Source organism: Symphalangus syndactylus, chromosome 22 (assembly GCF_028878055.3).
Source record: "Symphalangus syndactylus isolate Jambi chromosome 22, NHGRI_mSymSyn1-v2.1_pri, whole genome shotgun sequence".
Taxonomy (NCBI): Eukaryota; Metazoa; Chordata; class Mammalia; order Primates; family Hylobatidae; genus Symphalangus; species Symphalangus syndactylus.
In genome coordinates, this window is record NC_072444.2 from 16,752,557 (window position 1) to 16,778,794 (window position 26,238).

General features: G+C 52.2%; 1 protein-coding gene across 4 annotated transcripts in view; it reads left to right on the forward strand.

Annotated features, from left to right (window-relative positions):
- KIF17 (kinesin family member 17) overlaps positions 1 to 26,238 on the forward strand; it is a 54,554-nt gene that overhangs the window by 17,017 nt on the left and 11,299 nt on the right. For all 4 annotated transcript variants that reach the window (XM_063631646.1, XM_063631645.1, XM_055261044.2 and 1 more), the window contains exons 6-11: positions 1,990 to 2,099; positions 10,716 to 10,863; positions 13,049 to 13,605; positions 14,878 to 14,958; positions 15,985 to 16,196; positions 18,591 to 18,822. In XM_063631646.1, coding sequence (XP_063487716.1) covers positions 1,990 to 2,099; positions 10,716 to 10,863; positions 13,049 to 13,605; positions 14,878 to 14,958; positions 15,985 to 16,196; positions 18,591 to 18,822 — 1,340 coding nt within the window. The remainder of the gene's footprint in view (positions 1 to 1,989; positions 2,100 to 10,715; positions 10,864 to 13,048; positions 13,606 to 14,877; positions 14,959 to 15,984; positions 16,197 to 18,590; positions 18,823 to 26,238) is intronic.

Genomic DNA, 26,238 nt, shown 5'->3' on the forward strand with positions numbered 1-26,238 from the left:
GCCCCCCAACAGCTGACGGCGGCAACTCAGGTGTTCAAACCAGGCACCTTGGGGTCGCCCCTGGCTTCTCACGTTCTCTCAAATCTACATCCAGTTGGTCAGCAGATCCTGCCGTCTCCACCTTCAAAACTGGCTACAGCCTGGCCGGGCGCAGTGGCTCATGCCTGTAATCCTAGTACTTTGGGAGGCCGAGGTGGGCAGATCACTTGAGGTCAGGAGTTCGAGACCAGCCTGGCCAACATGGTGAAACCCCATCTCTACTAAAATAGAAAATATTAGCCAGGCATAGTGGTGTACACCTGTAGTCCCAGCTACTTGGGAGGCTGAGGCAGGAGAATCACTTGAACCTGGGAGAGGGAGGTTGCAGTGAGCTGAGATCACACGATTGCATCTAGCCTAGGCGACAGAGCAAAGACCTTGTCTCAAAAAAAACAAAAACAAAAAACAAAAAACTGGCTGCAGCCCGTTCACTGCTGCCGTCCAGACTGAGTTTCTGCACGCCCCCCCCCCACAACGGGTCTCCTAGTGCCTACCCTGGTTCCCCTCAGTGCACACTCCACGCAGCAGCCAGGGAAAGCCTGTTCAAATGCAAGGCCTGTGACTGCCCTGTGCACACCTGCCTCATTCAACCCAGAGTCACAGCCAAAGCCCTCACCTGGCCCTCCACAGCTCTCACAATCTGGCATTATCCCTCTTGGACTTCTCCTCCTGTCCTGCGCATCACTCCCTCCCCTCCAGCCACACTGGCCTCCTGGCTGGGCCAGGAACAGTGCAGTCTCACAACTGCCTCAGGGCCCTCGCACTCACCGCTCCTCCTGTCTAGCAAGCTCCTCCTGTGCCCGCCCTCTCCTCGCTGCTTCCTTCATGCCTTGACTAAAAGGCCTTCAATAAATAAGCTTTATTTATTTATTTTTGAGACGGAGTCTCACTCTTTCACCCAGGCTGGAGTGCAATGGCGCCATCTCAGCTCACTGCAACCTCCGCCCACCTGGTTCAAGCAATTCTCCTGCCTCAGCCTCCCGAGTAGCTGGGATTACAGGCTCCCGCCACCATGCCTGGCTAATTTTTGTATTTTTTGGTAGAGACAGGGTTTTACTGTGTTGGCTGTTGGCTGGACTTTTCTTGAACTCCTGACCTCAAGTAATCCACCCGCCTCGGCCTCCCAACGTGCTGGGGTTACAGATATGAGACACTGTGCCCAGCCTAACACACTATTTAAATGGCAACTTGGGCCAGGCAAGGCAGCTCACACCTGTAATCCCAGCACTTTGGCAGGCCGAGATGAGAAGATTGCTTGATCCCAGGAGTTTGAGACCAGCCTGGACAACATGGCGAGACTCCATCTCTACAAAAAATAAAAGATGAGCTGGATGTGGTGACGTGTGTCTGTAGTCCCAGCTACACGGGAGGCTCAGGTGAGAGGATCATGTGAGCTCAGGAATTTGAGGCTTCAGTGAGTTATAATCCCACCACTGCACTCCGGCTTGGATGGCAGAGCAAGACCCTATCTCGACAAATATATAAGTAAATAAATTGCAACCCTTCTAACTGCTTCTAACTCCCAAGCACCCTCCCTACTTGCCTTTTCTTCTCAGTACACATCGCCTTGTAACGTGATACCCATTTTGCTTATTTATTTTGATGGGAGGTGCTCAGGCAGGGCTGGAGTGGAGAGGGTCTTGAACACCACCACGAGGCATTTCGCCTTGTCCATCTGCCTTTCTCCTCTTTTTCCCAGTGGAAAACTCAGCGTGGGTGTGGAGTTTTGTCTTTGTTCAATGCCGCATCCTCAGAGTCTAGAACATCAAGGTGCTCCATAAATATTTGTTGGATGACTAACAGCCTTTTACATGGAGATGTGTTTGAAATAAGCTCAATACTTTAAAATCTTTTTGAATGACCATGAGGTCGTCTTTTTATAGATTTCTGCTTAGTTCCTGCACACGATGTGCCCCTCGTCCTGGCTGCTAATTTCTGTTTCTCCCCCAGCCCTGCTGTCCAGGCAGGTGCCCCCAGACCCTGTGCAGGTGGAGGAGAAGCTGTTGCCCCCACCTGTGATCCAGCATGACATGGAGGCCGAGAAGCAGCTGATCCGGGAGGTGAGACCCAAGCGGGTGGGAACATGGAGAAGGGGCAGGCAGGTGGGGCCCAGTGGGAAGGGCAGGGCTACCGCTGGGGTCCAACGCGATATCACCGTACCTTCACTGTGGGTTTGGTCCTGAGAAAGTTGAAGCTCAAAGAGATGCCAGGACTTGCCCAAGGCCACACAGCAAAGAGCCTGAGCCAGGATTTGAACTTGAGTTCTTGACTCCAGACTGCAGTCAATGCCGCCTTAGGGCCTGCGTGGTGAGAATAGAGGGGTGTGGAGGCGTCTCCAGGGGTGTGGTCTCCCCTCCGTTTTGAAGGAAGGGGTGCCTGTGCATTGATGGAAGCAGAAAAGCCATCCCTGGCTGTGGAAGTGGCCTGTGCAGAGGTGAGGCAGTCAGGGTGGGGAGGAGTCTGTTCCCCAGCAGCCGACAAGTCTGAGAGCCAGGCAGCCCGTCTGACCAGCAGGTCAGCGTGGTGTTGGCCTCTTGGAAAAATCTGTCACCTGGGCCACCTGGGTCCTCTCATCTGAGTGCCTCCCAACATCCCTGGGAAGCAGCGGGTCAGATGATGCCCCTGATTTCCAGAAGCGGAGCTGATCCCCAGAGCGGGACTTCCACAGCCAGGCATGGCGGGGCCCCCCAACTCCTGCCTTTGGCTCCATCCCTGACTCCACGCTCTGTTGGTTTCCAGAGATTCCCACCTAAATGCTGCATCCTGAGACCTGAGCATGCCGTGGAGTTTGACATGTGGCAGTCCCTTCATTCATTTATTTATTTACTTATTTTTGAGACAGCGTCCTGTTGTCACCCAGGCTGGAGTGCAGTGGTGCAGTCTCAACTCACTGCAGCTTCAAACTCCCTGGCTCAGGTGCTCCTCCCACCTCAGTTTCCCAAGTAGCTGGGACCACAGGTGCATGTCATTACGCCTGGCTAATTTTTAATTTTTTTTTTTTGTAGAGATGGGGTCTCTATGTTGCCCAGGCTGGTCTTGAACTCCTGGGCTCGAGCGATCCTCCCACGCCTCCCAAAGTGTTGAGATTACAGGCGTGAGCCAATGCGCCGGGCCTGATAGTCCCTTTAGAGCCCTGGCTTTTCCTGATGTGAAACCTGATGCCAGGCAGGACGAGCTATCCAGGGGCTGGGCCTAGATGTGTCTGCTGCCAGACCCCTGCCACGCAACTACGACCTCCCACTGGGGTCCGCCCTCAGGCCCCGGAAGCCCCTGTTGGGCTGTGGGGACCTGGAGCCCAGCCTCTGGGGCAGACAGGAGAAGGACTGTGGGGGTCTCAGTCCTGTGGGCCGGAGGCCTGGGAGAAATCCATCCCAGAGCCTCGGGTGCTGCACGTGACGGGCGGGGCCCGTGCTGTTTGGGGAGAGGCTCGATGGTGCCCCCAGTGGACGCCGTCCGCCCCTGCAGGCTCTGGAGCTCGGCAGCGGGCACTGCCTTTCTCCCTCCACTGCCGTTTCCAGCCCGGGTGTCAGGCCCTTCTTGTAGCTCTGGGGAGGCTCCCGGGGAGGCTTTAGCAAGGAGGGGCCCTGGGGGATGGCTGAGCTCAGACAAGCCCACAGAAACCAGAGAAGTCAGCCTGCTGGAGTTCGGAGTGGGCATGGAGTCACACAGGGGGGCTCGGAGGCTGGGAGTCACACATGGAGTCGCAGCCCGGGGGGCTCTGGTCACAGATGGAGGGGTGGGGCGGGCTGTGCAGGACGGGGACGGAGGCTTCCTTCCCGGGAAGCCAGGTAGGGCCGGCGGCCCCCGCTGTCCAGTAAGTAGGACACTGCCTCCCCCTGGTGGTCACCAGGGAGAAGCGACGCCGTTCCTGGCGGGCCCCCGGAGTGCCACGGATGGGGGTGCCTTCTGCCCTGGGGATGGGGTCGCCTGCCTCCTCCTCGTGGGGCGGCCCAATGGATGGTGCTGCCTGACGCCGCCGCCACCAGGATTCCAAGAAACCCTGAGGTTTCTTCTGTGAGCCATGCTTGGAGGAAGCATTGAAGAGGTCTGTGCCCCTCCCCCCAGCCCGCTATCCCTGCTTCCCTCCTGCCTCCCATTTGTTCTTTTTCTCAACTCTCGTATTTTTTGAGCACCTAGTATGCTCCTGGGACCGCGTTTCCCTTTCTATTCCAGAACCATTCAGGGAAAGGGAGGAGCCCCCTCTGTGTAGGGAAGAGGGCACGGGCCAGGAGCCGGGTTTCGATCCCCAGTCTGAACCAGGGGTTTGGACCAGAAGATTCCTAGGGTCCGTCCAGCTTTCTGCAAGTCCATCGTTATGGGCTCTGTGACCTTGGGCAGGTTGTTTGAGCTTTCTGAGCCTCTGTCTCATCTGCAGAACAGGCATCACAGCAGCTTTCCTGCTGCTTCTTAGGGATGTAAGAGGATGAAATGAAGGGCCATCTTCTCCTTGGCGGGCTGTGTATCATGTACCAAGCAAGAGCTGGGGGTCAGCTCCGCCATTCAGTCCTTAACAGGCATATTGTGAGTGCGTGCTGGGTGCTGGACACTCTAGCGGGAGGGGGATGTGGGGCCAAGGAAGGGTTTTTCATGCTTTAAATGTTGGAAGTAAGAGAGCATGTCTTGCAGACTGTCGGGAATTATCCAGCTCAGAGGGAGAAGTCGAGGTATAGGAAGGAGGGGGTGGATTGCAAGTGCAAGGTCCTGGAGCTGGGTGGCGTGGGTTCAGAGGAGATGGAGCTTCCGAAAAGATCTGAAGGTGGATGGGAAGGTGAGGGAGTCTTGTGCCTCCCTGTTCTCTGTGATTTAGCAGGCAGGGGATTTGGGGGGAGAGGAGGGTTGAGAAGACAGAGCGAAAGGGTAAGACTGGGGTTGTGGGGGGAGAGGAGGGTTGGGAAGACAGAGCGAAAGGGTAGGACTGGGGCTGTGGGCTCAGCCATGTCGAAACCCGCCTGCCTGAGATTCAGGTCCCATGTTTAAAAGTGAGAATGGGGTTGGGCGCGGTGGCTCATGCCTGTAATCCCAGCATTTTGGGAGGCCGAGGCAGGCGGATCACTGGAGGTCAGGAGTTCAAGACCAAGCCTGGCCAACATGGCAAAACCTCGTCTCTACGAAAAATATAAAAATTAGTCCGGTGTGATGTCACGTGCCTGTGATCCCAGCTACTTGGGTGACTGAGGCAGGAGAATCGGTTGAACCCAAGAGGCGGAGGTTGCAGTGAGCCAAGATGGCGCCACTGCGCTCCAGCCTGGGTGACAGAGTAAGACTCTGACTCAAAAAAAAAAATTAAAAATTAAAAAAAGAATGGAGACTGGTGGTGCTGTGCACATATATGTGTGTGTGCATGTGTGTGTGTGTGCGCCCACACATGTGTGCCTGCAGGTGCATGTGTGTCTGCGGTTGCATATGTGTGCATGTGTGTGTGCGTGTGTGTGTGTATGTGCATGCACATGTGTGCCTGCAGGTGCATGTGTGTCTGTGGTTGCATATGTGTGCATGTGTGTGTGCGTGTGTGTGTATGTGCATGCACATGTGTGCCTGCAGGTGCATGTGTGTCTGTGGGTGCATGTGTGTGCATGTGTGCACGTGTGCCTGCCTGTGCATGGGTATGCTTGCATGTGTGTGCCTGCATGTGTGTGTGTGCATATGTGTGTGTTTCCATCCATGTATTGCTAAGGCGAGGCCTGGGTTTAACCAGGGTCAGGGCTGTGCTGGGAGAAAACAATAGACGGGCTGGGTGAGGGAGTCAGGGATGTTTGCTGACTCGAGTCATGGGCCCTGGGATGCCAGCTGGTGAGGAGGGCAGCGAGAGCAGGGGGCAGTGGAGGAGAGGGCTGCAGGGCTCTGAGGAGCTGCCTGGTCATGGAACCCCCTGGGCCTCAGTAACACTGTGGGCATTGCTTTGAGGTTCAAGTGTATCTAAAAATGTACTAAAGAATGCACCGTTACATCTGAATTATTCTCCGTCCCCTTCTCTCCCTCCCTAGGCGCCTAAATCAGTGCTGTCCATGCCAGTTTCTATTTGCCAAAGGGATCTGGAGAGGTGGGAGTATGACATGGTGCTTGCCCACGCCATCCCTGTCCTTGTCCCCTCTCTCTGGCTTACTACAGTGGCAGGCACCTCTGTCAGCAGTGGCTCCAGGAGACAAAGGGTCCCAGACGATCTTTTTTTTTTTTTTTGAGATGGAGTCTCGCTCTGTCGCCCAGGCTGGAGTGCAGTGGCGCAATCTCGGCTCACTGCAAGCTCCACCTCCCGGGTTCATGCCATTCTCCTGCCTCAGCCTCTCCGAGTAGCTGGGACTACGGGCGCCCGCCACCACTCCCGGCTAATTTTTTGTATTTTTTAGTAGAGACGGGGTTTCACCGTGGTCTCGATCTCTTGACCTCGTGATCCGCCCGCCTCGGTCTCCCAAAGTGCTGGGATTACAAGTGTGAGCCACCGCGCCCAGCCCCCAGACTATCTTTAATTCATAAATGCTTTGCCTTTCTCTTGGGCCATGTTTGTCAGAGGCCTGAGTATGTTGCATGCCCATTAACCTGCAGTTCTGCTCTGCCATTTACTGGCTCCGCAGGTGCTTCTTGAATCCCTCCTCTGGCAGGATCTGAGGTTACAAGACAGAATGGTCCTTCCAGCCTGGCCAAGATGGTGAAACCCTGTTTCTACCAAAAATATAAAAAATTATCTGGGTGTGGTGGTGTGCGCCTGTAGTCCCAGCTACTCAGGAGGCTGAGGCAGGAGAATCGCTTGAACCTGGGAGGTGGAGGTTACAGTGAGCCGAGATCATGCCACTGCACTCCAGCCTGGGCAACAGAGCGAGACTCCGTCTAAAAAAAAAAAAAAAAAGGACAGGATGGTCCTTGCTCTCTGGAGGGTGCCTTCTGGTAGGGGAGACCAACAATAAGCTATAATCAAATACATAGAGACTATCATGAAGGAAGCAATGGTTCAGGCAGAAGAAGCAGCTCCTGAGATTACTAGGAAGCTGGAGAGACAGAAGAGACCTAAGGAAGGAAAAGAAGCAACTGGCAGCCCTTGCCCTGATGTCAGAAGACAGCAGTTGTGGAGGGATGTGAGGAAGGAGGGCGCTGCTGAGAGAGCTCACACACCCATTCACACCTGTTCACACCCATTCACACCTGTTCACACCCATTCACACCGATTCACACATCACACCCATTCACACACCATTCACCCATTCACACCTGTTCACACCCATTCACACCCTTCCTGGGCAAGTGTGTCTGTCCTGCCCTTGGCTGTCTCCCAGGAGTCCTCATCCTGGGGTAGTGAAATGGTTGAAAACCCCCAAAAGAAGCAAAAGCCAAAGCCCCAGGAGTCTCCTCAGGGGAATAAAATGGGAGACCCGTCTCTCCAAACCCAAGAAAAAGAAATCTTTCCCAAGGAGGAGGAGGCTAGTGGTGATCCTGGGGAGACAGCTGGCAGCATGTCTTCCCAAGGTGGAGGCTGGGTGCGGTGGCTTATGCCTGTAATCCCAGTGCTTTGGGAGGCCGAGGTGGTGGATTGCTTGAGGTCAGGAGTTAGAGACCAGCCTGGGCAACATGGCAAGACCCCCATCTTTACCAAAAATACAAAAAATTAGCCTAGTGTGGTGGTGGGTGCCTGTGGTCCCAGCTTCTCGGGAGGCTGAGGTGGGAGAATTGCTTGAGCCGGGGGTTGAGGTTCAGGTTCACTGCAACTTGAGGTGGCAGTGAGCTGAGACTGTGCCACTGCACTCCAGCCTGGGTGACAGAGTGACACCTTGCCTAAAAAAAAAAAAAAAAAAGATGAGGACATGTTCATCCAAGGAGGAAACAGTTAGTGACCCCGAGGGAGAGGCAACAGGAGCATTGCCAAGAAAAAGAGCAGATTCTCTTCCAAGGAGAAGCCATCAGCAATGGGCCTGGAGAGGCCACTGGCAGCAAGATCAGCTCCAAGAAGAAGAAAAAGACCCACAAACAGGCCAGGCGTGATGGCTCATGCCTGTAATCCCAGCACTTTGGGAGGCCAAGGAGGGTGGATCACGAGGTCAGGAGTTTGAGACCAGCCTGGCCAACATAGTGAAACCCTGTCTCTACTAAAAATATAAAAATTAGCCAGGCATGGTGGCACGCGCCTGTAGTCCCAGCTACTCAGGAGGCTGAGGCTGGAGAATTGCTGCAACTCGGGAGGTGGAGGTTGCAGTGAGCTGAGATCACACCACTGCACTACGGCTTGGGTGACAGAGTGAGACTTCGTCTCAAAAAAAAAAAAAAAAAGAGTCCCACAAACCATCCCGGGAAGATCAGAATGAACATTTCCTGGGGGAGAAGCATGCCCCCAAGGTGGCATTTTCCAACCCTACACCCCAATAAAAACAAATTCACGAGCACACACACACACACACACACACACAAAATAAATAGCATAATAGAAGCTCAGGAAGTGTGTTAAGAAGAAATAGAGGCCGGGCACAGTGGCTCACGCCTCTCATCCCATCACTTTGCAAGACCGACATGGCGAAACCCCATCTCTACCAAAAATACGAAAATTAGCCAGGCATGGTGGTGTGCACATGTAATAGGCTACTTGGGAGGCAGAGGCAGGAGAATCAGGAGAATCACTTGAACCTGGGAGGTGGAGGTTGGAGTGAGCCGAAATTGAGCCACTGCACTCCAGCCCAGGTGACACAGAGAGACTCTGTCTCAGGAAAAAACAAAAAAACAGCAATAGAGGAAGGGACAGAGAGCAGTGTGGGAGGGCTTCTGAGAGTGTGGTCAGGGAAGGCCTTTCTGGGGGAGGTTACTAAGCTGAGGCCTGGGAAGGTGCTTGGGGCAGACAGGAAGTGGATGTGTCCAGGAGGCCCCAAATGTGCATCATAGCAGCTGAGGGGGAGGCAGGGCCAAATCACTTGGGACTCAGGTCAAGTTGAGGAGCTTAGATTTCATCCATGAACATGGGATACCATCAGCAGATCCTAAGCAGGGGGGACACCTGGATGGGCACCATGGCTGTGTCAGAGAGGTTGGGGCCAGAGTGAGAATAGAGGTGAGGACCAGGTGACTGTTTGGACGAGAGCTGGTAGTGATAGCAAAGATGGAGAGAAGTGGGTGAATAAAAACATATTTTGTCATTGATGGGTTGAGGACCATTGGGCAGAAAGGTAGTTGCCAACATGGAAAGGTGTTCATGATATATTGCTGTGTGGATAAAATAGATTGCAAACAAATGCATATATTGTTAGTCTGTTAAAAAATGCACTGAGCAGGCTGGGCATGGTGGCTCATGCCTGTAATCCCAGCACTTTGGGAGGCTGAGGCTGGCAGATCACCTGAGGTCAGGAGTTCAAGACCAGCCTTGCCAACATGGTGAAACTCCGTCTCTACTAAAAATTAAAAAAAAAAATTAGCCAGACGTGGTGGCGGACACCTGTAATCCCAGCTACTTGGGAGGCTGAGGCAGGAGAATCGCTTGAACCTGGGAGTTGGAGGTTGCAGTGAACCGAGATCATGCCATTGCACTCCAACCTGGGCAACAACAGTGAAACTCCGTCTCAAAAAAAAAAAAAGTAGCACTGAGAGGCTGGGTGTGGTGGCTTATGCCTGTAATTCCAACACTTTGGGAGGCTGGGGTGGGAGGATCACTTGACACCAGGAGTTTGAGACCAAGCTGGGCAACATAGTGAGACCCCTACTCTATAAATTTTTTATTTATTTTTGTTTTATTTTTATTTTTGAGACAGAGTCTCACTCTGTTACCCAGGCTGGAGCACAGTGGTGTGATCTTGGCTCACTGCAACCTCCACTTCCCAGGTTCAAGCGGCCTCATGCCTTAGCCTCCCCAGTAACTGAGATTACAGGCATGCCACCACGCTTGACTAATTTTTGCATTTTTAGTAGAGGCGGGGTCTCGCCGTGTTGGCCAGGCTGGTCTTGAACTCCTGGCCTCAAGCGATCTGCCTCAGCTTCTCAAAGTGCTGGGGTTACAGGCGTGAGCCACCACACCCAGCCTACAAAATTTTTTTTTAAATTAGCTGATGGTGGCCGGGCATGGTGGCTCACGCCTGTAATCCCAGCACTTTGGGAGGCCGAGGCAGGCAGATCACGAGGTCGGGAGATCGAGACCATCCTGGCTAACACAGTGAAACCCTGTCTCTACTAAAAATACAAAAAAGTTAGCCGGGCGTGGTGGCAGGCGCCTGTAGTCCCAGCTACTCGGGAGGCTGAGGCAGAAGAATGGTGTGAACCCGGGAGGCAGAGCTTGCAGTGAGCCGAGATCGCGCCACTGCACTCTAGCCTGGGAGACAGAGCGAGACTCCGTCTCAAAAAAAAAAAAAAAAAAATTGCTGATGGTGGCATGCCCATAGTCCCAGCTATTCGGGAGGCTGAGGCAGGAGGATCACTTGAGCCTGGGAGTTCGAGGCTGGAATGAGCCATGATTATGCCATCGCACTCCAGCCTGGGGGACAGAGTGAGACCCTGTCTCAAAACCAAAACAAAACAAAAAAGCATTGAGAACAGTTTAGAAAGGTCTTCACCAGCAGGTAATTATCACAGTGTTGTACCATTGGATTCTCTTGGCTTACTTATATGTTCTGTATTGTTTGAATAACAAAACAGGAATACCGAAAGCTGGGTTTCGAAATGATGATGAAATGATGATAAAATGCTGCCTGCCCTCTGGTCCCCCCCTACCCCCTCAGGAGTATGAAGAGCGCCTGGCCCGGCTGAAAGCTGACTATAAGGCCGAGCAGGAGTCTCGGGCCAGGCTGGAGGAAGACATCACTGCCATGCGCAACTCATATGACGTCAGGCTGTCCACACTGGAGAAGAACCTGCGGAAGGAGACAGGTGGGCACCCCTTGCCCCCCGAGGCTGTCTCCAGGGAAGGTGGCCTCCTTTCCGCCTCACTGCAGTAACTGCATCACTGAGCATTTTCTACACCCCAGGCTCAGGCCTGTTTTATCCTCACAGTGGTCCAGTAAGGTAGGTACCACAATTATGCTCACTATATAGATGAGGAAACTGAGGCACAGAGAGGGTAAGTAACTTGCCCATGGTCACACAGCTGGTAAAGGAGAGCCAGGATTTGAACCCAGGCAGTCTGGCCCAGAGCCAGTGTTCTCACCCGCAGCACTGCACTGGGATGGCTTAGCCATGGACTGGGCCCCAGCTCAAGGCTGACTGTGAGCTGTGAGGTACCACCCTTTCTTCAGAGGCAAGCCCCTGCCCTGAATTTCTGTGTTTGCCATAGTCTGCTCTTACTTTTGAGCCTCTCTGTTACCAAAGCAAACACATTCCATAATAAGGATTTAATCCTTAGCCACAACTTTTTACCTATCTGGAAGTTTTTGTCTTCTTTTTTTTTTAATTTCTTTGTTTTGAGATGGAGTCTTGCTCTGTCACCCAGGCTGGAGTGCAGTGGTGTGATCTTGGCTCACTGCAACCTCCACATCCCGGGTTTAAGCAATTCTCGTGCCTCAGCCTCCTGAGTAGCTGGGATTACAGGTGCACACTACCACACCTGGCTAATTTTTGTGTTTTCAGTAGAGATGGGATTTCGTCATGTTGGCCAGGCTGGTCTCGAACTCCTGGGCTCAAGCGATCCACCCGCCTTGGCCTCCCAAAGTGCTGGGCTTACAGGCGTAAGCCGCTGCATTCGGCCTTTAGTTTTTGTCTTCTTTTTGCCGCCCTAGGATGTTCTGCCATACCAGTGTCAGTCAAACACGCATGCTGCCTGGAGGTCCAGACTTCCTAGCACGCATGAATAGTGTAGAATCCAGGCCTGGAATGATGATGATACTGATCGCACCGTCGGTACCACTTGTTGGCACATTACCACGTGCCAGGTACTGTGTGGGTGCTTTACCTGCACCTCCTCACTGAGCCTCTGTCTCCCCAATCCAGCGAGGTAGGACTCCCTGAATCCTCCCATAACCGTGTGGAAACCAAGGCTGAGAGAGATCCAGGCCATTTAGCTAGGGAGTGGATGCCATATTTCAGCAAAGGGAAAAATCAAGACCCTCTTACAGGGGTCTGGGACACGCGATAAAGAAATGGGTGGGAGGTATGAGAGGCGCCGGGAGCCCCCTGAGCCGGAGCACGAAGGGGCCCATGTGAATGCAGCCCTGTCTCCGCTGCAAGGGAGACACGCTCCTGGAGGAGACCCAGGGGAAGAGGAGGGAGCAGATTCCAGCATTTTATGCCCTTTGGAGTGTTCCCTCCAGTCCAGATTGAATATGAGGCCTCCAGCAGATCTTCGTCTGGCTTCTGGAGCTCCGACGTTCATCCACAGCATTCATTTAGCTCCCGTGGATCTAGCATATCCAGTGGACAAGAGCCCTGGGCCGGGCACTGCAGTGGGGGCTCTGAGGGCACCTGGGTATGAAGTCTGCTGAGCTCTCAGCCTTGGAAGGCAACAAGGCCCCAGGAAGCCTGCCAGTGTGTGAAGAGTGGTCCCAAGGCAGGGTGTGACGTAAGAGCCCAGCACTTAGTGGCTGTGGAGGTCAGAAAATGGGGAAATCACAACGTTTGTCAGGGAAGTCTTCCTGGAAGAGATGGAAGGCAGTAGGGTTTGGGTTCTGATAAAAGCAGAGATGGGAATGCAGGCAGACTGTAGCCAGCCTCTGGAGGGTCTGGGAGGCTCTGACTCTTTTTTGTTTGTTTGTTTTTGGTTTTTATGTCTATTTTTTTCTTTTTCTTTTCTTTTCTTTTATTATTATACTTTAGGTTTTAGGGTACATGTGCACAATGTGCAGGCTCTTAAGCTAGTCTTTTAGAACCAGTGGGCTTGGGCCAGGCGCGGTGGCTCACGCCTGTAATCCCAGCTACTCGCGAGGCTGAGGCAGGAGAATGGCATGAACCTGGGAGGCAGAGCTTGCAGTGAGCCAAGGTCACGCCACTGCACTCCAGCCTGGGCGACAGAGCGAGACTCCGTCTCAAAAAAAAAAAAACAAAACACTGAGGAGCCACCTTCTACGGAAGGGTCTGTCATCCTGACCCTTTAAAAACCTGAAGGAAGTTTTCCATTTTGCAGAGGCCATCCTGCAGGCGGGAGTCCTCTACAAGGCTGAGGTCATGTCCAGGGCTGAGTTTGCCAGCAGCTCTGAGTACCCGCCTGCTTTCCAGTATGAGATGGTGGTGAAACCCGAGGTCTTCTCCGCTACCGACTCTCTGCCCAGTGACGAAGTCCCCAAGACTGAGGTTGCCTCCAGGTTTGCGGAGCTGCCCAAAGTGGAACCCTCCAAGTCTGAGATTTCTCTGGGCTCCAGTGAGTCATCCTCGCTCGAAGAAACCTCTGTGTCCGAGGCTTTCCCTGGGCCTGAGGAGCCCTCCAACGTGGAGGTCTCCAGACCCACTGAGGAGTCCAGGAGCAGATACTTCCTGGATGAGTGCCTCGGGCAGGAGGCCGCTGGGCACCTGCTGGGGGAACAGAACTACCTCCCGGAAGAGGAGCCGCAGGAGGTGCCCCTGCAGGGGTTACTAGGCCTGAGGGACCCGTTTGCTGAGGTGGAAGCCAAGCTGGCCAGACTCTCTTCCACCGTGGCCAGGACAGACGCACCCCAGGCAGACGTCCCCAAGGTCCCCGTGCAGGTAGCTGATGTCACGCATGGTGCCACGCGAACACTGAGCAGGCAGAGCTTGCCCGGGGCCCGGAGCTCACTGTCCACACACTGTCCACACACACAGCCTCTGACACTCAGGCCGTGTCTCCACTGTGTCCGCTGTGGCTCTGGCGCTGGTGGCTGGTTCAGGGGCACTGGTGTCCAGGGGTTGGGGAAGGAGAAGCTCTGTCTCATGCTCTGTAATTCAGTAAGAAAGTTGGGGTCGAGATGCAAGGTTATGCCAGGTGGGCTCCTGTTCTGCAGACGGAGGGACAGCTGTACAAGGCATTTGCCCAGTTGCCATGGTTACAGTGAGTGTCCAGGCGTGACGGAGCCTTGGGCAACCCTCACCAGCTCGTGAGCTCCGTAGTGAGCTGGATGGGGAGTCTGTGGGAATCCAGCCACCTTTCAGTGACCACGAGGCTTCTGGGACACTGCTCTTCCTCCATCTGGCCCCCTGACCAACATCTCCCTTTTCAACAACCCTCTTGTTTTTTAAAAAAAAAATGTTCCTCTTGGCCAGGCATGTTGGCTCATGCCTGTAATCCCAGAACTCTGGGAGACCGAGGTGGCTGGATCACCTGAGGCCAGGAGTTCAAGACTGGCCTGGCCAGCATGGTGAAGTGAAACCCCATTTATACCAAAAATATAAAAATTAGCCAGGTGTGGTGGTGTGCACCTGTAATCCCAGCTACTCAGGAGGCTGAGGCAGGAGGATCACTTGAACCCGGGAGACGGAGGTTGCAGTGAGCCAAGATCGCACCCCTGTGCTCCAGCCTGGGGGAGAGAGCGAGACTCCATCTCAAAGAAAAAAAAAAGTCCTATTTTCTTCTCTCTTTGTTCCCTGCTTTCCTTTCCTTTCCTCTGTGTGTGTGTGTATTGTGTGTGTGTGTGTGTGTGTGTGTCTGTGTGTGTGTATTTAGAGAGAGAGATCCCAGGTCTACCACTTCCTTGGTTGTGTGACCTTTCTGAGCTGGGTTTCCTCATCTGTAAAATGAGGATGCTTCAGAGGAGTGGATGCAGGCAACGCTCCTGGCACACAGCAGGTGCCCACCACATGCCTGTCTTCCCGTTTCCTCTCTTCCCTGTTCTCTCCCTCATCTCTTCCCTCCTTTGTCCTCCTCTCGGGAGTGACAGGCAGGGGAGGTTGGAGGGTGGTGGGAGGTCTTGGGGAGTTGAAGGGAGGCCAGGGGTGAGGGAGTAGAGGATGGTTCTGGCCCAAATCAGCCTTCTTCCTCCCCCATCCCCTCTTTCCTCCCAGGCCCCCGCGCTGACAGACCTGCTGGAGCCCAGGGATGCCAGGCCCGAAGCTGAGGCGGCTGATGACTTCTCGCCCAGGCCTGTGAGTACCTCCCTGGGCCTCCATGTGGGGGACGGGGTTCTCGTCAACTTCCTGGGAAACTCCAGCTTGTCTTCTCCCTCCCTGAGCTTCAGTTTCCTCATCCATGAGCTGAGAACAACAACCCCAGCCTTCCCCGGGCTTGTGGCCCATGGCCCGTGGCCAGGCAGTGTGCAGTGGGAGGAACCGTCATCTTATGGAGTGAAAGTGGCCTGTTGTTCTAGATGGTGGCTTTCAAACCTTCCTTAGCCTTGGCGCCCTTTGTGTAAAGGAACTGAGGCCCAGTGTGTGCAAAGGACGAGGGCTGCAGGTCAGGGCTGGTGGCCCCTGAGACACCATCAGGGAACCCAGTTTGAACACCCCAGGGGAGCGAGAGGAGAGGAGGCTTTAAATCTCCCCACATTTATAGAGGAAGAAGACAGTCTGGACTCAAGTGTGGGCTGGGCACGGGGCCTGCAGCAAGCTCTCAGCAGGGTGTAGATGGAGCAGCCAGGGCAGCCCTGGTTAGGAAGTGACTCTGAGGTGGGACTCAGGCGTGATGGAGGGACGGGGGGAAGCAGCAAGCAGAGGGGACAGCAAGTGCCAAGGTCCTTTGGCTGGAAAGACCTTGACTTTCTCAGCAATGGAAAAGGAGGCCAGGGTGGCGGGGGAGGCCCTGGAGGCAGGGAGCCGGCAGGGAGCAAAGTGGACTTTCCTGCGAACGTGACGGGAAGTCACGTGGGGCTCATAGGGAACAGGATGTGATCGGTTTCTATTTTAAGATGGCCCTGGCTGCCTGTGGAGACTGGATTGTGGGAGGTGAGAGAGGAAGCTGACAGCCTTCCTCCTAGCGTGGGGGAGTCAGTGGGAATAGCGGCAGTCAGAACTCAACAGGGCGTGTTTTTGTGTCACTGGTGTCCCTGAGCCGGAGGTGATCTGTCGGGGCTGCAGCAGGTGGAATGGCCCCGTCTGGGACTGAGCCACCTGGGAGCCATCGGCGGGGGTTGGGGCGGCCTTCCCACCTCCACCTGGGTTTCTCTTCACACTCAGGAGGTAGATCTGGCCTCGGAAGTGGCCTTAGAGGTGGTGTCGACAGCACAGCCTGGCGTGTGGTTGGAGGCTGAGGCCCAGGTGGCCCTGGTGGCTCAGCCTCAGCCCCTGCTGGCCACAGCTGGTGTGAAGAGGGAGAGCGTGGGCATGGAGGTGGCGGTGCTGACCGATGACCCGCTGCCCGTCGTGGACCAGCAGCAGGTGCTGGCCCGGTAAGCAGCAGAGCATGGGGCTGGCGGGACCCCACGGCGAGGTGGGAAGGGGCTGCATTCCAGGATGGAGGCGGGGGTGCCATAGCTTCCTCCCAGCTCTCCCTTCTAATGTGGCAGGGCGGCCCTGATCTCCTCTCCAGGCACAGTGGGGACTGGGGGGGCAGGGCTCTGCTCCAGAAGCTACACAGGCTGCCACCAGCATCCCTTGTGGCCTGCTGGCCTTCAGGTTTCAGGAATCCCAGGGCAGAGTGTCGCAGGCTTTTCTCCTGTCCCAGCCAAGCCCCCAGCCCCCTGGCCTCCAGTGCCCTCCCGGATGTGAGACCCACTCACCCACAGGACAAGCCATCCCCAGGCACTCTCTGGGACCGTCGGGGGAGCTGGGCTTTCCTCACTTGCCGTGTGGCTTCGTCAGGTTACTTAACTTTTCTGAGCCTCAGTTCTCACTTCCGTTAATGATGATGTCAGCCCAACCTCCATGTCACGGTCATCCAGGGGTTCAACAGGGGGAGGCCCAGTCCCAGAGGCCACAGTTCAAACACTAACTGAGCGACCGCTGAGTGCTGGGCCCAGGATGCAAGGATGAGCAAGCTGCTGCCTCGCCCACAGGCCAGGGCAGAGGACAGGCAGGGCCAAGAGGGTCCTGTTCTCTAGCAGTTCCCAGCCTGCCTCCTCCACTAGCTCTGCCACCTTGGGCCAACTTGAAACCTCTCTGTGCCTTCGCTGCCCATCTTCAGAATGGGCGATATCAGTAGTCCCAGCGTGAGAAGCTTGTGGTGAGGGTCAAAATGCGGCATCGCCTGCAGCATGGCAGCCCTGCGCCAGGCATGCAGTAAACACTTGGCACGTGTCCTGGCTGTTTTCACAGTGTGGTGTGGAGGGAAGGCTGGGGGGCCTTCACAGAAGTGGAGACACCTGAATAAGGTTTGCTGCAGGGGTGGCATCCTAGAGAAAGGGCACAGCACCTGCAAAGGTGTGGAGGTGGGACCTGGCCCGGGCATTTGGAGACGTGCCAGCCGTGAGTGAAAGCTGGAGTGAACCGGGGAGGGGGGTGCAGGGAAGATGGAGGGAGGACGCTGTGTGCCCTCCTCGGGTGCTTGGGCTCCATCCTGATGGAGACCCAAGCAGGATTTTTTTTTTTTCTTTTTCTTTTTCTTTTTGAGAGAGAGCCTTGCTCTGTTGCCCAGGCTGACTGGAGTGCAGTGGTGCGATCTCGGCTCACTGCAACCTCTGCCTCCTGGGTTCAAGCAATTCTTGTGCCTCAGCCTCCCAAGTAGCTGGGATTACAGGTGTGCACCACCACGCCCGGCTAATTTTTATATTTTTAGTAGAGATGGGGTTTAACCATGTTGGCCAAGCTGGTCTCAAACTCCTGACCTCAAGTGATTCACCTGCCTAGGCCTCCCAAAGTGCTGGGATTACAGGCGTGAGCCACTGCGCCCAGCCCCACAGCAGGATTTTAAACAGAGCAGTGACATGGACGTGGCTCCCTTTTGCACCAGCTGCCATGGAGCCTGAAGCCAAGCCTGAAGCGGTCAGAGCCTGGCTGCTCCGGTTGCAAAGTTCCATTTTTTTTTCCTGAGCATGATCCTCTCCGCCTTTTGTGAATCCTTGTCAAGCCTTTGATACCAGCTACTCACTCCCTTTGGAAAGAGGTGGGGTTTGAAACATTTTTGTGTTGCTTCATTAGACAGTGGGAGGTGGGAATTCCCATAAGCCTTTCTCTATACTTATTTAAAATTTGCATTTTTTTTTTGGCATTGGTGCATTTTTATTTATTTATTTATTTATTTTTATTTTTTTGTAGAGATGGAGTCTCTCCATGTTGCCCAGGCTGGTCTCAAACTCCTGGGCTCAAGCGGTCTACCTGCCTCAGCCTCCCCGAGTGTTGGGATTATAGGCGTGAGCCACTGCACCCAGCCTAAAATTTGTACCTCTGAAGGACAAAACTCAAACCATTTTTGAGCATTTTGGACATAAATAGTCTTAACCATGTATTGTGCGTGTCCCTGCCTGATTAAATATCGTGCACTGAGTGCATTGAACATTTTTCACAACCCAGTGTTCTTCTCATCATGCCAGTGGCCTCAGACACAAAACGAGCCTGCTCAGCTGCAGCTGACTCCGCAGGTCAGGGGTGGGTTAGCTGAGCCCACAGGAAGATTCCTGCCCCGACCCGCCACTGTGGTTGAGCGCACAGGCAGGGAGTTGGGCAGGAATCCTGGTTGTGACCCTGAGCAAGCAGCGTCCTGTCGCCGAGCCTCGGTTTCCCTCCCTGTGAAGTGGGGTTGTTGGAAGGATTTGGTGGGCCCACGTGTAGCCTGGAGCCCTGCTGGATGGCACGTGCTCGGCGATGGGCAGATACGGTCGTGTTTGCTTTCTCCTCCGCGCCGGCAGTCTGCAGCTGTTGGAGCAGCAGGTGGTGGGTGGAGAGCAGGCCAAGAACAAGGACCTGAAGGAGAAGCACAAGCGGCGCAAGCGCTACGCAGACGAGCGCAGGAAGCAGCTGGTGGCTGCCCTGCAGAACTCGGATGAGGACAGCGGGGACTGGGTGCTGCTCAATGTCTACGACTCCATCCAGGAGGAAGTGCGGGCCAAGAGCAAGCTGCTGGAGAAGATGCAGAGGAAGGTGAGGCCCAGATGCAGCCCCCCATGCCTGGCTGCCCAGAGATGGGTGAGACCCCCCTATCCAGGCATCCCTACACCTTGTGGGAAGCCAGGCAGCTCTCCACTCTTTACACGGCAGGTATGCATGCATTTATTATTTATTTTTAGAGACAGGGTCTCTCTGTGTCGCCCAGGCTGCATTGCAGTGGTACAATCAGCTCACTGCAGCCTCCACCTCCCAGAATCAAGGCATCTTCCTGTCTCAGTCTCCCGAGTAGCTGAGACTACAGGTGTGCACCACCACACCTGGCTACTTTATTAAATTTTTTGGACAGGCAGGGTCTCACCATATTGCCCAGGCTGGAAAGCACTTATTAAGTGCCTGCAGTGTGACACACCGTGTTCTGATGCTGGCAGGCAGAGCAGTCACAGTGACAGATGTGTCCCTGTCGCTGTGGAGCTTGCCTCCCAGTGTGTGTGTGCATGCATGTGGGTATGTGTTGTGTGTGTGCGTGTGTAAGAAATAACACAGCAGAGAAATAAGCAAGAGAATATCGAGGAGTAGTCAGTACTGTGAAGAGAATACCAGGGCGAGACAACTCCGTTTTTATGTTTTCATTTTTGTTGACGGTTAAGTGCACAAATTACAAACGCACAACTTGATTCATTTCTACAAAGTGCTTTCCACAAGGCGTGCCCATGAAGCAAGCACCCAGAAGGACCTGGGCTACCACAGGTGGGGGACAGGGATGTTCTCCTGGAGGTAGAGACTTCTGGGGGAACTGAGAGAGAGAACCAGCCCTGGGTGGCGTGATGAGGAGCATTGGAATGGAGCCTGAAGCAGGAGTGAGGACAGCATCTTCTAGGAGCAGAGAGTGGGCAGATGCGGCTGGAGAAAGGGAGTGAGGCTGGAGTCAGGGAGAGCACGATTCTGTCCGCGGTGAGGGTCACATGCACTGCCTTCGGAGCTTTCTCTGTGCTGTCTGGGTCTCCTGATCCTCATGATGGCTCCTTGGCCATCTGCAGGGTCCTCCCCACCCCCCCAACCCCCACCACTGTCCTGGCAGCCAAAGGGTCTTGCCAAGCATAAAACTTTTTGCCTCTTTTGGCTGGGCACGGTGGCTCTAGCCTGTAATCCCAGCACTTTGGGAGGCTGAGACAGGCGGATCACCGGAGGTCAGGAGTTCAAGACCAGCCTGGCCAACATGGTGAAACGCCATCTCTACTAAAAAAAAAAAAATACAAAAATTAGTCCAGCGTGGTGGCACACACTGTAATCCCAGCTACTCAGGAGGCTGAGACAGGAGAATCCCTTGAACCTGGGAGGTGGAGGTTGCAGTGAGCTGACATCATGCCACTGCACTCCAGCCTGGGCGACAGAGTGAGACTCCGTCTCAAAAACAAAACAACAAAACAAAACCTTTTTGCCTCTTTAACCTCTTTAGTTTTTTATTTTCTGGAGTGCAGTGGCGAGATCTCGGCTCACTGCAAGCTCCGCCTCCTGGGTTCACGCCATTCTCCTGCCTCAGCCTCCTGAGTAGCCGGGACTACAGGTGCCTGCCACCACGCCCAGCTAATTTTTTTGTATTTTTTTTAGTAGAGACGGGGTTTCACCGTGTTAGCCAGGATGGTCTCGATCTCCTCACCTCATGATCCGCCCACCTCAGCCTCCCAAAGTGCTGGGATTACAGGTGTGAGCCACTGCGCCCGGCCTTTCTTGGCTATTTTTATATCTTTTCTTAATGCTCCTTGTTATATTTCCAGTTGAATTCATTCTCCCATAGATATCTTGAATTAGGTCTGCATTTCTAATATTTTTTCCTTTCTTTTCATTAATGTCCTATGTCATATCTTCTTGATTTTTTTGTCCCTGTCTAAGTTTTTCAATTTTGGATTAGAAACGTTCATACCTGTGACTGCCTGTTTAAGAACATTTTATTTAAATATATTCTAATTGGGGTTATTTTTTATTTCTTATTTTTAAGAGTCTCACTCTGTCACCCAGGCTGAAGTGCAGTGGCACGATCATAGCTCACTATAACCTTGAACCCTTGGGCTCAAACAATCCTCCCGCCTCGGCCTCCCAAACTGCTGGGATTACAGGTGTGAGCCACTGCACCTGGCCTTGTGTTACATTTTGAATCTGCTGGCTTGGTTCTGTGAGCTTGTGCTTTCAGGGAGAATTTTCTTCACTGAAATGTTTTGATTTTTATTTTCTGTTTCTTCTAGTAGCTTTGGTTAGACACATCTGTTCTTGTGATGTCTTGTTTTTCTGGACTATCAATAACAGCTGAAGGCAGAGATGAAGTTTGGGGTGGTATCTTAGTTTTCTTCATTCAATAGTACACTCTTCTCTTTGTATAGTGAAGTGTAGTTTTAAATAGAACTCTAGGCTGAGCACGGTGGCTTATGCCTGTAATCTCAGCACTTTGGGAGGCTGAGGTGGGCGAATCGCTTGAGCCTGGGAGGTGGAGCTTGCAGTGAGTGGAGATTGTGACATTGCACTCCAGCCTGGACAGCAGCATGAGATCCTGTCTCAAATCAATCAATCAATCTCTGATTTGTTTCCTATTGCTGTGTTAAAATTATTATAAATTTACTTCCTTAATATACACAAACATATCATCTCACAGTTCTGTAGGTCAGAGTCCGGGTACAGTGGGGCTGGCTTCTCTGCATAGAATTCCACAAGGCTGAAATCAAGGTGTTAGTGGGGCTGGACTTCTTTCAGGAGGTTCTAGGGAAGAATCCTTGTCCACACTCATTTCAGGTGTTGGCACAGTTTAGTCCGATGAGGTTGGTTGCGGGACTGAAGTCCTCATCTTTTTGCTGACTGTCGGCTGTGGGTCCCTCTTGGCTTCCAGACACTGTCTGCATTCCTGGGCTCCTGGACCCCTGCAAAGACAGCCAGGGTGGGGAGAGCAGTCCCTCTCACGCGTGGAATCTCTCTGACTCCACTCCTGCCTCATCTTTCAGAAGCATCTCTTCTACCACATCTCTCCTGCCTGCCTCTCTGCCTTCCTCTGTTGCTTTTATTTTTATTTTTCATTTTATTTTGAGATAGGGTCTTACTCTGTCGCCCAGGCTGGAGTGCAGTGGCACAATCATAGCTCACTGCAGCCTTGACCTCCTGGGTTCAAGAAATCCTCCTGCCTCAGCCTCCTGAGCAGCTGGGACTATAGGTACGCACCACCACGCCTGGTTAATCAAAAAAAAAATTTTTTTTTTGTAGAGGAGGGGTCTTGCTATGTTACCCTGGCTGTCCCAGGCTTAAACGATTCTCTTGCCTCAGCCTCCCAGGTAGCTGGGACCGCAGGCACGTGCCACTGCACCCGGCTAATTGTTTTGTAGAGAAGGGGTTTTGCCATGTTGCCCAGGCTGGTCTCGAACTCCTGAGCTCAAATGATCTGCCTGCCTCAGCCTCCCAAAGTGCTGGGATTATATGCATCAGCCACCGCGCCTGGCTGCAAAGTCTTTTTTTTTTTTTTTTTTTTGCCAAGGAAGTTACCATATTCACAGGCACAAAAATGGGGCAAAAATCTTGGGGGTGAAACCTTGTTTTTTTGGTGGTTGGCTGTCTTTTGTGGTTTTCTCTTGTTTCTGCAGGACTTTCAGTTTCCACCTCAAGGGCTCTTCCCACTTCTAAATGCAGCACCTTCTGGAGACTAACTCCTCTGGTCCTGCACACATACTGGTCTCTTCCATCAGTTTCTCATTTCAGGTTTCAGATCCATTTTTAGGATTTTCTTGCTCCTTGTGGAGTGACTGCACCCTGCCTTCCATCACCTCATTCCTCCTCGCCCCATGCTGTCCTGAGTGCTCTCTGCTTACCTCCCCATGGGGTGGCTCAGGGGCTGTCTGCTGGACTTGGGGGTTTATCTCTGTACTTCCATGTAATTCAAAGCTTCCAGCGTTCTCTGTCTTCAGGTTATGCTGTAGGCTGGTTAAGGGTGGTTTTATTTTTCTCTCCTGGTTCTTCTGTATGTTTTTTTGGAGGTCCTGTTGGAGAGATTCAGGCTTAGATGGATGTTTTCATCCTCATGTAGCTAGAATGCTGTTTATTTTATTTTATTTTAAAATTTTTTTTGTATAAGGAAATATGTATGTATGGGTGTATACACACTGATATTGTTTGGCTGTGTCCCCACCCAAATCTTATCTTGAATTATAGCTCCCATAATTCTCATGTGTTGTGGGAGGGACCCAGTGGGAGATAATTCAGTCATGGGGTCGGTTTCCCCCATACTGTTCTTTTGATAGTGAATAAGTTTCATGAGATCTGATGGTTTTATAAGGGGATACCCCTTTCTCTTGGTTCTGATTTTCCTTTTGCCTGCCACCATGTAAGACGTGCCTTTCACCTTCCACCATGATTGCGAGGCCGCCCCAGCCATGTGGAACTGTGAGTCCATTAAACTTCTTTTTCTTTATAAATTACCCAGTGTCGGGTATGTCTTTATGAGCATTGTAAAAACAGACCAATATACACACACACAGGAACACACGTGCCATCTCTTTCTTAGATAAAAGTAGCTCCAGTGTATGCTTTCTTCTACCTAGCTTTTCTCACATAACAACATAGTATCCTGAAGGTCACAGCAGTATGGAGAGATACTCCTCATTCTTTTTTGTTTTTGAGATGGAGTCTCGCTCTGTTGCCCAGGCTGGAGTGCAGTGGCCCGAGCTCAGCTCACTGCAATCTCCACCTCCTGGGTTCAAGAGATTCTCCCACCTCAGCCTCCCAAGTAGCTGGGACTACAGGCGTGCACCACCCACGCCAGGCTAATTTTTGTATTTTTTAGTAGAGATGAGGTTTCACTGTGGTGGCCAGGCTGGTCTTGAACCCCTGATCTCAGGTGATCCACTCACCTTGGCCTCCCAAAGTGCTGGGATTACAGACGTGAGCCACTACGCCTGGCCTCCTCATTCTTTGACAGCTGCATAGCTTTCCATCGTGAGGCTGGATCATTGCTTATTGAGTCGGTCCTCTCCTGATAAACACTTGGGGTGTTTCCAATATCTTGTAATAATAAAGCCTGCTGTAGTAAACAGCCTGTACATATGACTTCTGTATTCTTGGTGGGTTTCTTTGGAATCTATTCCTCCAACTAGGGATGCTGGGACAAAGGGTAATGCAAGTGTGATTTTGCTCGATGTCACTAGATATGCCAACTTCTCCTCCATAAGGATTGTATTGTTTGGTATTTCCACTAGCATGTATCCATGTGTTTCTCACCAACAGAGTATATTTACGAAAACCTGGATTTTCCTTTTCTTTTTTGAGACGAGGTCTCACCCTGCTGCTTGTGCTAGAGTGCAGTGGCACGATCACAGCTCACTGCAACTTCAACCTCCTGGGCTCAGGTGATCCTCCTACCTCAGCCTCCCAAATAGCTGGGACTACAGGCGTGCACCACCATGCCTGGCTAATTTTTGTATTTTTTGTAGAGACAGGGTTTTGCCATGTTGCCCGGGCTGGTTTCAAACTCCTAGGCTCAAGTAATCCTCCTGCCTTGGCCTCCCAAAGTGCTGGGATTACAGGCATGAGCCACTGCATCTGGCCCCCAAAACTTGGATTTTTACCACTTTGTTAGGTGAGAAATAATATCTCAGTGTAGTTTTTTGTTGTTGTTATTATTTTTTTTTCTGAGATGGAGTTTCGTTCTTTTGCCCAGGCTGGAGTGCAATGGTGCAGTCTTGACTCACTGCGACCTTTGCTCCCCAGGTTCAAGTGATTCTCTTGCCTCAGCCTCCCAAGTAGCTGGGATTACAGGCATATGCCACCATGCCTGTCTAATTTTTTTGTATTTAGTAGAGATAAGGTTTCACCGTGTTGGCCAGGCTGGTCTTGAACTCCTGACCTCAAGTGATCTGCCCACCTTGGCCTCCCAAAGTGCTGGGATTACAGGCGTGAGCCACTGTGCCCAGCATCAGTGTAGTTTTAATTTGCATTTTTCTTATTGTGAGCAGTGTTGAATACTTTTTCATATGTTTTGTGGCCATTTGCAGTTTTTCTCCAAACTATTTTTATCTCTTTTGCTCATGTCTCTATTAGGGTGGTTGTTCTTTTCCTTTTCTACATGTGGAAACTCTTTATACATTAGGGATATTAACCTTGGTCTGTGATATAAATTGTAAATTTTTTTCCAGTTTGTCTTTTACTGTGCTTTGTGGTATTTTTGCCATATGAAAATTTTCAATTTTTAGATTTTGTCAAATTGACCAACTATTAAAAAATTATTGCATATTGATTTTCAATCATAGTTGGGAAAATTCCCTAATGTTTTTTTCTAGAACTTCTATGGTTTCATCTTTTTTACATTTAAATCTCTGATCCTTAATCTGTCACAGGGGTAGAGAAAAAAAATAAATCTCTGATCTAGATGGATTTTATCCTGGTACATGTGTGAGGAGCTGATTTGATATTATCTTTTCTTTTTTTCTTTTTCCTTTTTTTGAGACAGAGTCTCACGCTGGAGTGCAGTGGCACGATTTCTGCTCACTGCAACCTCCACCTTCTAGGTTCAAGTGATTCTCGTGCCTCAACCTCCTGAGTAGCTGGGATTACAGATGTGCACCACTACGCCCAGCTATACAAAAAGAAGTATAAAACTTATATTCCAAAAACAATGAAAAAATATGAAAGTAATTAAGAAGACCAAAATAAATGGAAAGACATCTCATGTTCATATGAATTGGCAGACTCATATTGGTGAGAGGTCAGTACTCCTCAAATTGATCTACAGATTCAAGGCAATCCCCATTAGAGTTCCCACTGGTTTCTTTGCAGAAATTGATAAGCTGATCCTAAAGTTCACAATGAAATTCAAGAGACTCAAAATAGCCAAAACAATCTTGAAAAGAACAAAGTTAGGGGAATCACACTTCCTGGTTGCAAAGTTTTGCTACAAAGCTACAGTAATCAAGACTGTGTGGTACTGGCATGAGGACAGACACACAGATCAATGGAATACAAATGAGCATCCAGAAATAAACCCTCATATTTACAGTCATCAATTAATTTTTTTTTTTTATTGAGACGGAGTCTTGCTCTGTCGCCGAGGCTGGAGTGCAGTGGTGCAATCTCAGCTCACTGCAAGCTCCGCCTCCTGGGTTCACGCCATTCTCCTGCCTCAGTCTCCCGAGTAGCTGGGACTACAGGCGCCCACCGAGATGCCTGGCTAATTTTTTGTATTTTTTTAGTAGAGACGGGGTTTCACTGTGTTAGCCAGGATGGTCTTGATCTCCTGACCTTGTGATCCGCCCTCCTTGGCCTCCCAAAGTGCTGGGATTATAGGCGTGAGCCACCGTGCCCGGCCTTTTTTTTTTTGAGACGGAGTCTTGCTCTGTCACCCAGGCTGGAGTGCAGTGGCATGATGTTGGCTCACTGCAACCTCTGCCTCCTGGGTTCAAGCAATTCTCCTGTCTCAGCCTCCCA